Source organism: Melospiza melodia, chromosome 24, assembly GCF_035770615.1.
Source record: "Melospiza melodia melodia isolate bMelMel2 chromosome 24, bMelMel2.pri, whole genome shotgun sequence".
In the NCBI taxonomy this organism is placed as follows: Eukaryota; Metazoa; Chordata; class Aves; order Passeriformes; family Passerellidae; genus Melospiza; species Melospiza melodia.
In genome coordinates, this window is record NC_086217.1 from 9314064 (window position 1) to 9325730 (window position 11667).

Below are 11667 nucleotides of genomic sequence, written 5' to 3' on the forward strand. Positions count from 1 at the left end.
CCGGGAAAAGCCCCTCTGGAGCCACCGCGGGGCAGCGGCACGGCCGGGGCACATCAAGGCAGCAGGCAGAGCTCGGGCGGAGGCGGCACCGCGGGGCCGCTGCCAAGTGCGTGGGCGAGGCCCCGGCTCCCCGCGGCCCTGGGCTCGGCGCCGGCAGCGCAGTGGAAATTTCCATCGCGGCTGCGGCCCGAGCTGGCGGCGGGGCCGGGAGGGAGGCGGGGCTGCGGCAGGAGCCATTCCGCGGCGCGGAGGGCTCGGGCTGGGATAAACCCCGCGCCGGTGCAGCCTCCTCCGCCGGGCCCGGCGCCGACAGCCGCCTTAGTGGGGCACTGGGTCAGCGGCGGGAGCTGCCACTGCCGCCTCAACAGGAACTGCAGGCAAGTTTAGTTCCAAGGCAGATTTACCATGAGCTCGATCCTGCCAGAGAAGCACCGACAGCAATGTCAAAGGTGCTTAGAGCTCGTTTCTTTTCATTATTTTATATGTGCAAATGTTGTATTTTCCCCCTCAAGAAACACTGCCCCATGCAAAGGGTCGTTTGGAAAGAGTGATAAAATACACGGAGGAAACCTCTTTCTGCGGTTTAGATTTTACACCACTGTTAAAGACTCTCATATCTCAATTTTAATGCACAAGCTAGAAATGTGACTTTTTTAATACTAAGAAAACCCAACTTCACAAAACCAGCTTTTCAATGCATTCTGTTTCAGGCCACTGACATGGAAACTTGGGCATTAAGTCATACTTCAGTGATAAATAATCTACTTCCTTGTTTTTCACCCCTGGTGACACTGAGCAGTGTTCCAAAACAAATAAATGAGAAAAAACCCCACCCCTACTCTCCCCTCAAAAAAACCCCCAAACCAAAACACATTGCCACCTGCAGTTTTAGACTGCAGTGGGATAGTTCCAAGCCTCCAGCTGGAGTTCTCAAAGCAGGATGCAGGATCACAAAACTGTCAAGTGACAGAACTTCAGAGAAAAGGAGGAAATTTAAGAGGCAGATTAGGCTGCATTAGAGAACATCACAAGCTGAGGGAACATCAGAGAGAAACAGGGACAAGTAATCAAGGACTGAGCACAGACTAAGCAAACAGATCTAAGTGCAAAACAAAGTTAACTTGGGTTCAAAATAACATAAAAAGAATCTTGTGGATTCAACCTTATACACATTAAGTGTTGTTGAACTTAAAACTCATCACTGTTACTGATAAACAAGAAGGAGGAACTGAAAATTAGTATTAACTGGAATTTAAATACACCATGCTACAAAGCACTTTAACCCCAGGATGAAGAATTATGCTGGTCCTTTACTCAGCATGGGCAGTGCTTTGAGATTGGAGAGTCATTTGCACATATTAAAAGTCCTTTAAAAATAAAAAATCCATGAGGCATTGTCATGGATCAACAGCCCACTTCCCTCCCACCACCTCCATAAAGAAATCACTGCTCAATACCAGTTTAAGTATAACTTGAAAGTTTTAATACTAAGATCTTCCCGTTTCTCTGAAGCTCAGAAGCCTGCATGCTAACTCACAACGCCTGGCAGCTGTGGGTACACAACACTCAAGCCTGGTCTGCACATATGCTCGTGTGAAGGCGACGGTTACGGTGCTGCAGAAGCTTCCTACGCTCGTAGCAGCTTGTTAGCAACACCACTACAGAGTTTTGATCTTTTCCAAGAACTGGCCCTACGCTAGTGAGACAAGGAAGAACACTGCTTCCAATACTTTCTTAGAAGCCAGCTTTAATTTTCTTCCCCGTCGAAGCAGAGCCTGCCATGCTAAGCAATCTAGCCCAATCAAGGCAAGGCTGGTATTTGTATAAGCTTAAATGTTTAATCAGACACAGTTGAGAAACCTTTCTAGAATTTAATATAAAAACATTTGACATTTTTCATTAATGTAAAGTTGTGCACATGTTGAGAAAATTGTCATCTGAAAGAAAAATCGGTCTTCAAATATCTTTATTGGAAGGCCATGCACTGCCTTCTGTTACTGTATTTCAAATCACTGTACATTTACTTTGAAAACACTGTCTGCATTTTCTAGTACAAAAAACTAAAAATTGTTTCAGGAATGTAGAGAAATATTCAACTTAAATAGCGAAAAAGTGCACCATAATTACTGCTGCACTGCAGTCATTTCTGCATTTCCCATTTCTTAAATAACTATCCTGTTTTGATAACACACAATATAAAGAGCAATTATGAAAAACTGAGACATTTAAATACACCAAGTTATTGAGAATAACTTGTGGGCATGGGGTAACCTATCATAGGAGCAGCACCAGTGGCAGGGTAGGCGTACTGCTGCTGGTTCATGCCATTGTGCATGTTGGCAATGTTACTGCCGTACTGCTGCTCGTAGCCGTTCTGGTACGCTCCCGTGGGGTTACCGCCGGCCCTGAAGCCGGCCTGCATGCCTGCGGCTGCAAAGCCGTTCCCAAAGGGAGTTCCATTGCTGAAACTCTGGGCGCTGTAGGCCCCGTTTTGGGTTTTTGCTCCGAAGTCTCTCTTGCCTAGCGCTCCATAGGTTCTCTCAAAGTTCTCCCTCTCTCTAAAACTACTAAATCCACCCCTTTTGCCCGCAGAGTATCTGTCACGTCGGTCACCTCGGGAACGACCTAGTGAAAGAGACAAGACAGTTATGTGTATTATAAAGGCTCTTCAGTTCAGTTAAGCAGCATTTATTTGATGTCCCAACAATTCAAACCTCCTATGAAAGCTTTCCAGGAGCTTGCCGGACTCCAGTTAGATAAAGCTTTCTTACTTTTGAGGAGTCATACACTCTCGCCCATAACACAAGTTGTGGCATCAAGGCAAAAAGTGACTTTTACCTTGCCAGCAGGACACTTGGGTCCATCTCTCTTTCTAAGCCATAGGAGACAAAGCCACAAAACTGAGTCCATGAGTGTTTTATCTCAGGACACATAAGAAGTATTTCTTTGGCCTGCCCTAGCCACAAGGCACACACACACCACAGCATAGGCTGGGAGCACCTGGGTGCTGTTTTCTGGCTTTTGCATTAATAAATACCTTCTGAGCTCACAGTAACTGGTAACTAAACCACCTTCCACATTTACTTTGAAAAGAGTCTGAAGGTGGAATCTCAAGTTTCCATTTTGTTCTGAGAGGAAAGCCATGCACCAAGGTAAAGAACAGCCCTTACCTGAACCTCTGTCTTCAACCAGCTGGAGCAATTTGGGGTTGATGGCTTGATTAGCCTCCCGAAGCACAGAGATGAGGTCATTTACTTGCTTAATATTGTTAGGAGTAAAGAATGTGTATGCTGTGCCTGTTTTGGTACTGCGGGCAGTTCGTCCAATTCGGTGGATATAGTCCTCTGAGGAGTTAGGGTAGTCATAATTGATGACAAATTTCACATCTTCCACATCTGTAAAGTGTTGCAGTGTGGCAAAAAGCGAGGTACAAAGTTTTGCACACCACAACAGCCAAATCGAAGATAAACATTAGACAAGAGTATTTTAAAGGGAATAATGGCTGCAAAGAACAGTGTTAGAATCATCCATTTCTGCAAGAGCATAGTGGAAGAGAAAAAGTTACGCACACTCCGTCTGATCCCGTTTCTCATCACCCACCCTGTGATCCAAAACCTTACCATAAAGGAGTGTGCATTTGCTTGGCATTCCCAACTCAAGTGTCCCCTTTACAAATCATCAAGTGACATCTGAAAGCTTCTTGCAGTAGGGCCACTAAAGCTCACAGCAGCCTCTTCATGTGCTCATTTGAGGACCTTAGAGTAAAAACATACAAGGTCCTTCACATACACACTCATTAGAAGCTCAAAAAAAAGGGGCCACACTGCTCGTCTTGCCAAGACCTTTGAACTGCAGCTGCAAGAAAAACATACCTGTCCCCCCAAAGTCACCAAGTTGTTTTTATGCACTGTGTCTTGTCTAGGCAAGCGCTTCCAAGAAGCCAGGGTTCACTTGAGAATGGGTCTCTCTCTGGCAGGTCTCGACATGACGACTATGTATAGGTGGAGGAACTTCGACTTTCAAAGGCATTGAAAAGCCATTGCTTTCCTGCCCCACTTGTTAAAGTGAGAGGTGGACTTTTATTCTCAGATTTCATGTGCCAGTACTCACCAATTTGTACAAGGCTTAGTACATTTTAAAGCTGCTCTCTCCATTTCATGGTTGAAAAAAATTTCATAGAACATTGAAGTTTAAAATTATGTTCTTCAACATTTCAAAAACTCACTGAAATTGAAAGACCCACAGATCACAGCAGACAGTATGCACAAAACTAACAGTACTGCACCATGGCAAATCATGCAAAGCATGGAGAGAAGAGAAATACCAGGGCAAAGTGAACTGTGAATGAAACTGCTTATTTCATGAGAGAACAGTTTATGGGGGTAGTTGTTTAAAGGATGATCTTTGCCTTTTGAAGATTACTGGCACACAATGCTTTCAGCTTTCACCTCTCTATTTGACTGGAAGCAGCCAGCCGATCATTTCCACTAGTCCTCCATCCCCCTCGAGTCCTCCGATTGTCATGCCTAGGCCTTGCCACAAAGACTGCACCTTTATGTGAAGAAAACTTAGAAAAATGCAGAGGTTAAAGAAAGCAATAGACTTTCTTTAAAAGCTTTGGGCAACTGGCATTACGAGTTTTTACTAACCTAGACCTCTGGATGCAACATCTGTAGCAATCAGGATTGGTGCTTTTCCATGTTTGAATTCTGTAACACAAGAAGTGAATCAGTTTTTTTCCCTGAGCAGCACTCATCAGATGCTTGCAGAAACTGCTGAAGCACTCACCATTTAGAACCCAGTCCCGCTCCTGCTGACTTTTATCACCGTGGATCCCCATCGCTGGCCACCTGAAAACACAGAACTTCACTGACCCAAGAATACTCCTCTGGTGGTTTCATTAAAGACTGAGATACAGGCACATTCTGGCCTGAGTACTGTAGCTGACAGCTGCTGTCCCTGACAGTTTTCATTTTTAACTGTGGTGTCAAGAGCACACACAAGACTATTGCTCAGTGAAGTCCCAGCTGCTACTCACCCATCTCTCCTCATTTTTCTGGTAAGATCATCACAACGCCTTTTGGTTTCCACAAAAACAATTGTTTTGTTTTCTTTCTCGCTCATGATTTCTTCCATCAAACGAATAAGCCTGTTTTTAAGAGATTATGGTTAGAGCTTAGACTGTTTTCTACTCTACAAGTTTAAACTGATTTCTTGTCTTTAAGTTGTCTCAGACTGATGTCAAAAAGCCATCAAAATAAGGCATTTATTCCACAGTTCATGAAGTAAAACTGACAGAAAACACAGAATGCTTTACCCCTAAGGCCTACTTACTTGTCATCTTTCTCTACATCATGACACACATCCACAATCTGAAGAATGTTGTGGTTTGCACTCAGTTCCAGTGCACCAATGTTGATGTGCACATATTCTTTCAGGAAATCTTCAGCCAGCTGCCTCACTTCCTTAGGCCATGTGGCACTCCACATCAGAGTCTGCCTGTCAGGCTATAAAGATCAATGAAAGATCAGTATAGGGTTAAGATAAATGCCCAACCCAAACTACCCAGGCTTGCACTGCCCTCACTTTAACAAGGGTAGTGGCAGCAGTTTATATCTGCTATAGTGATAAATGCATAAACCATTTATACTCACTCTAATCTGATCCACAATTTTTCTGATCTGAGGTTCAAATCCCATGTCAAGCATCCTGTCAGCTTCATCAAGGACAAGGTAAGTACACCTCCTGAGATTGGTCTTCCCAGCTTCTAGGAAGTCTATAAGTCTTCCAGGTGTTGCAATGCAGATTTCCACACCTAAAACCAAGCAGTGCCATCAGCTGAAGCAGTTTCCACATTGCCCCAGACAGAGATGCACCAAGGCTGATCCATACCTCTTTCCAGGTCACGGATCTGTGGTCCCTTTGGAGCACCTCCATAAATACACGTGGACTTCAAACGACACGCTCTGCTGTACTCTGCAGCTACCTGCTGCACTTGCTGGGCCAGCTCACGGGTTGGTGCCAACACAAGACACTGCAAATAGGATGCCCAATTTTAGTTCAATACCCACTGAAGATCCTAGTCTGAGACTAATTCTGAGTGCGAAGTTCAGTGCCAGATTGACTGAAGTACATTTAAGTAGCCAAACCAGCAAACCAGGTTACCTGGCATCTTAACTACCATCAAACACACAAGAGATGTCACTGGCTTCCAGGGATAGCAATTTCCAAAATATAACCCAAAATCAAGCCCTGTTCTGTACTATTTTCAGGACAATCCAATCAGTTAATAGAATCTGCTTGGGAAACTACCCCAAGCCACCACTTTATTCCCATAGAGAAACAGAATGCAGCTATGCACTCTTATGAGCATGGCCAACTTAGGCTGTAAAATACAGTCCTAAGAAATGAAAACCCCCTTTTCATTTAGGAATACTCACAATAGGTCCATCTCCTCGCTCCAGGAATGGCTGATGATTTATATGTACAATGGCAGGCAGTAAGTACTGTTTGGAAGAAAGAAAAATCTCATTACAACCTCTTCCTTGAAGTGTTCACCCTGCACTAGGCTACACCATACTATCACTGCTGAAATCCAGCAGTATTTCAGGCTATAACCAAAACTTACCGAGAGTGTTTTCCCTGAGCCAGTCTGTGCCACTCCAACCATATCCAATCCACTCAATGCAACAGGCCAACCTTGTGCTTGAATAGCAGTTGGTTCAGTGAAGTTCTGCCTCTGAATTACTTCCATAACATTTGCTTGAAGAAAAAATTTAAACATATAGATTCAGATGTCGCCCTAATCCAGTCTGAAGAACAATCAGTAAACTGGTCTTCACTTACCAGGGAAGTTTGCTTCATAAAAGTTGATAATTGGTTTTGGACAGTTATGGCCCCTAACTGTGACCTCTTTGCTCGCTCTGTACTGCTCAACTTCTTGCTGCAAAACAAAACACCAGTTATTGGAAATAAGCTCTGACACCGAAGCTGTTTTTTAAGTTACCCCATCTGTGCCTGGTGGGCCCCATGACCCTCAACATGTTTGCACTTTCTGTTTACTTTTGCTCGAGCCAGATCAGGTACATACCGCAGTACGTCTCACTACATCCGGATGTTCTTGGTAGAAATTCTTCTCAAATTTGGGCAGCTCATCCAAGTTCCATTTCTTTTTTGTAAGTTTCTCCCCAGGGTTTCCAAATTTCTTCCCAGAGAGAGGTCCAGCTCTACTTCCTCCAAAACGAGGGGCTCCAAACCTAGACAAAAAGGACACATCATAGAATGCAAGAGAAACATTTTGGTCCTCCTCCTGAACAACTTCACCACCATCTCTGCAGTCCACCCATTACTTTACAATTCAGTTGTATAAACTCCACCTACTGAAGCTTCATACACTAGAACTTTAAAAATCATACTTTAAGCTGCAGATGCCACCATCTGCTTGGCCACAATTCTTACTCACAAGCTAAGATAACGTGTATTTCCAATTTCCATACAATGCAATCAAACAGCAAGTTACAACAAGTACTAAAATCTTGGCACTACCCGGTGATCAAAATGGTTTCCCGTCCCAGCGACACTCCTATTGCTGAAAGGGGGCAGGGGCAGTTACGAAACCTTGAGATAACTTTCCCGTAAACCGTTCTTTTGCATGTACCCAAACATCTTTTAACAACGGTGTTTTACGAGGCCATGCGCCTTATTAGCATTTCAGGTTCGGTCCCTCCGTTCGGAGAAGGCTGCTCTGGAAAGCCCCGAGGCGCGGCTCGGTGCCGCGCTGGATCCGAGCGCGGGGCTCCCTCCCCCGCCCCGATCACTTCCCGATTTCGGCCGGGCGAGCACTGCGAACGATCCTTCCCGGCACAACACAGCGCTTCCCGAGCGGCCGCTGCTTCCTGCCAGCGCTGTTTCCTTTGTCTCTCATTTCTGTCTACGCCACATTTTCCAGCCGCTGCCATTTTAGAGCCTGGGCTGGGCGGGGGGAGGAGGAGGAGGAACAAAGGCAGCAGCAGCATAGCCGGCATTTTGATTCCCCTCAGCCACCGCATGGCGGGGCCGGCCATTAACATCCGCTTACACAACACAAAGCGGAGCCGGCCGGCTCCTGCCGGCCACAGCCCGAGCCTTGGGAGGGGGAAGGGAGGCGAGGGAACCGCCCTGCCGAGAGCTCCCCAAGGCTTCGGCACTGCCAACCCACTGACCCACAAACCTCCAGCCCGCCCGCCGCTCTCAGCGGGGGGAATCGGGCTCTACAGGGACCGTCTGTGCTGGGGGGGGGGGGGGGGGGGGCGTCCCCAGGGGGTTGGGGTGAGTCTATTTCTTCCCAACAGAAAAAAAAAAAAATTAAAAAAAAAAATAAAATTCCTCCGCGCTATTCTCAGAGGTAGCACACCCGCCGGGGGTGCTCTGAGGCGAAGGAACCGACAGTCGTCCACAATCGGTGGCCTAAAAAAGCCCAACACCCTCCCACGGCCACCCCTCGCGGCGGGAGCGCTGAAGGAAGGGCTCGGGGCCCAACCCCCGCCCCGCCGCCATCTTAAAACGTCTGAAAAACAACCCCGAGAGCCCCACGGGCAGGCTCAGAGTCCGGACGCTGGCGGCGGCTGGCGCCGGCCGTGCCCCCGGACTCACCCTCTATCCCTGTCGCTGGAATACCCGGGCATGGCGATGGTGGCGGTGGGCGAGGCGACTCCGGTCACTTAGAGCGGGTGGCGAAGGGCTGAACAAGATCCAGCGCCGTTGGCGGGGGCCGCTCACTGTGGGCGCCCGGCCGCGCGGACGCCGGTTATATACGGGGCAGCGGGGGCTGCCGGGAGTCGGCGCGTGACGCACGCGCGGGCCCCACCCCCGCCGTTATGTAAGCGGCCCGAGCCTGCCCGAGGCCCCGCCTCCTTCCGCGTGGGCGTGGCCGCGGCTCGCCCGGCTGACCGGCTTTGAGCTCGCGGCCGGAAGTGCCCCCCCCGCAGAGAGAGCCCCCACCCCCCCCACCCCCTGCGCGCGCCTGCGCGGAGCCGCTGCGGGCGGGAGCCTCGTTCTCGCTGAGGGCACCCCGGCCTGAGGGGGACGGAAATGGAGAATTCTCTCTTCAGCCTCAATAAGTGCAGCCTTTCGGCTGCCTGGCATCTTCAAAACGCAGCTCAGGTCCTCAGCACTTTCGGCAGGGCAGAGCCGGACCCTGATGTCCGCAGTGCAGTCCCCCAGTTCTCACAGATCTGTTTGTGAAAATCCTCCTGAAATAGCTCGAGATGAGCCCAGGCTTTTAAGTAATAAACATTTTAGCTAATAACTGACACTTCGCGGTAGATTGGCCCCATGGCCACCTGTGACTTTCGCTCTCGGGAGGAGCCAGATGTGCAGATCCTGGAGAGCTGGACCCAAAATAACGTCAGACTTCCTCAGGCGAGTTCTTTTTTCTGTTACTCATTGCCTTTTAAAATGTTCATAAACATATATGTAAACAGAAATATTTATAAACAAATGTCCGTAAAGTTACCAGTGTTATCTTTTTGGATTCCATACCAGGGCCAGTAACCTGAGTCAAAGGTCACCCGAGGTGCGGCAGCGCTGAAAAGGCACGGGATAAAAACACTCAACACCCCAAGGGGACACTGCTGCTCACCCACCAAAAGGCACGGGATAAAAACACTCAACACCCCAAGGGGACACTGCTGCTCACCCACCAAAAGGCACGGGATAAAAACACTCAACACCCCAAGGGGACACTGCTGCTCACCCACCAAAAGGCACGGGATAAAAACACTCAACACCCCAAGGGGACACTGCTGCTCACCCACCAAAAGGCACGGGATAAAAACACTCAACACCCCAAGGGGACAATGCTGCTCACCCACCACCTTTGCTGGGCCAGTGTCCGGCACCCTGAGGCTTTACACACACAAGAGTTGAAGTTTTAAGCACCAACACCCCTGTGCAGCCACCTGCTGCAGGCAGAGAGGGAAGAAATGAAAACAACATAAGGAAGAAGTGCTGTAACAACACTTCCCATTTATATCCTCCCACCTTCTAGCAATCTGTGCTTTAAGGCTTTTCTGGGACAAAAATAACTGTATTTGATGGCCATTTCTTTACATTTTGGTTCTATTTATGCCCTTAGCTTGTAAGATAGCATGACAATGTGTTTTACAGTTTCCGTGTATGCAACCTGAAGCACATTTACTTTCATTTTCACCATATTGCTGGATAACAACAAGGGGCATAAAACAATGAGTTAGTAGAAATCATGAATGATAACTTTCTCTTTATTTATACTGTTTGTGGACTTTAATACCTTCTAATATACCTTTATAATAAACCAAAGCTGCAGTGTAATTTTTTCTCCTTTTAAAGCAATTCCACGCTTATAATTTTCCTTGCCTTTTTTTAAATTTACTGTCAAGAAATTCACAGCATTTAAGATCTCGACCCCATACAGATCTACATAATGAAAATATAAAGATGGTTTTGATCTGTTCTGTATTATTTTCTGGCCTTTTAAAAAATTGTTGCTAAGAATAGAGCAAGGTTGGCAAAGACTAGAGGTCTGCATGATATTGTCCTCAAAAGTAACACCTAAGTCAGGCTTATTTTGTTTATGAATAGCCACAGCCGTTCGACCCTCAGCAATTTAGAATTCCACCTTGCTCAACCATTTTTGTTGTAATTAATTTTTTATTTCAATAGCACTCCAACTTGACTGGTTTTGTTAATACTATCCCAGCAAATTTCTAGTAGAGGAATCTCCCCAGTTTTTTTTTTTCAGTGTAGAGTTACTTATTTAATATGGCTTGTGAAAGATTTTTGTCCCCAAACACCCCTATTAACACTCTCCACCCTCTGACCCTACAGGCTTCCTGTTCCTGATAAGTCTGAAAAAGATTTTTGCAAAGGCTGTAAAAATAAATTTTCTTGTTCTATTGTATTTATCTTAACACAGATTAATTTGATTGTGTTTGTGTATAACTGTGTGGCTCCTGTTACTGTGCTGTTTAATCTTTCCAAGGTTTAATGAACTGAAAAGACTAAACAAAAACACAGCCCCTGCCTTGTCTACACGCAGTTAAATCTGCAAGGAACTCCTTTCAATTTCCTTTGTAAAAAAACTTCCTCATTTTTCTGTTCCACCCTCCTAAGTTATACATCGTTGATTTTCCCGTGTTCTCTTAATTATAGCCAACATATGGAAACAAATCAACACACCATTGCGGAGCTGTGTATGTAGCAAACTGAAATTCGTGTTTAGTTTAGTTTCGATAGCACTGATCTGTGTTTGCTTACACACAACAAAAGCTCTTTTGTGTTCTGAGGTGCTGTGTGCACTTGGATTTGGATCTACAAATGACGCCCGTGGGCTGCTGGGGCTCACAGCACTGAGGTTTAATTGCTGGGTAAAATTGGAACCTCATCTGCTTTTGTTGAGCTCCAGGAGTTTCATGACAAAGGGCACCATTTTTGCTTTCAACATGGAAAATCCAGCATTCCTAAGGAGCATGGAATTCTGTTGCTCAGAAAGGAAATAACAGACTTTCACCATCCAACCTGTCCAATAAATTGCATGCCAGCAGCTAATACAGTGACTTTCATTTATAGATCTTATTTTTAATAAAGGTTTTAGCTCTCCTTTCATGCAGAAATGCCTTCGGATTGCCTGTCAAACCTGTATCGCGGCAA

At 46.4% G+C, this 11667-nt stretch overlaps 1 protein-coding gene across 2 annotated transcripts; it reads right to left on the reverse strand.

Moving 5' to 3' along the window:
* Positions 1-1460: 1460 nt before the first annotated feature.
* DDX5 (DEAD-box helicase 5) lies at positions 1461-8785 on the reverse strand. 2 transcript variants are annotated; one of them, XM_063176009.1, is made up of 13 exons: positions 8632-8785; positions 7091-7256; positions 6847-6943; positions 6629-6762; positions 6441-6506; positions 5893-6034; positions 5655-5815; positions 5335-5507; positions 5039-5149; positions 4789-4850; positions 4650-4709; positions 3171-3395; positions 1461-2625 (listed from the first exon to the last, which is right to left on the reverse strand). In XM_063176009.1, exons 1-13 carry the CDS (start codon positions 8661-8663, stop codon positions 2240-2242), a joined length of 1815 nt encoding a protein of 604 aa, XP_063032079.1. In that variant the 5' UTR covers positions 8664-8785; the 3' UTR covers positions 1461-2239. The 2 variants fall into 2 exon arrangements, with proteins under 2 accessions (XP_063032079.1, XP_063032080.1); XM_063176010.1 differs by having other exon boundaries at positions 8656-8769.
* Positions 8786-11667: the final 2882 nt, after the last annotated feature.

Coding starts and splice junctions, on each gene's coding strand:
- DDX5 (XM_063176009.1), bottom strand. CDS start 8,663: ATGCCCGGGTATTCCAGCGACAGGGATAGAGG. Junction 6,944..7,090: donor ATGTAGTGAGACGTACTGCG/GTATGTACCTGA, acceptor TTTGTTTTGCAG/CAAGAAGTTGAGCAGTACAG. Junction 6,035..6,440: donor AGCGAGGAGATGGACCTATT/GTGAGTATTCCT, acceptor TCCTATTTGCAG/TGTCTTGTGTTGGCACCAAC.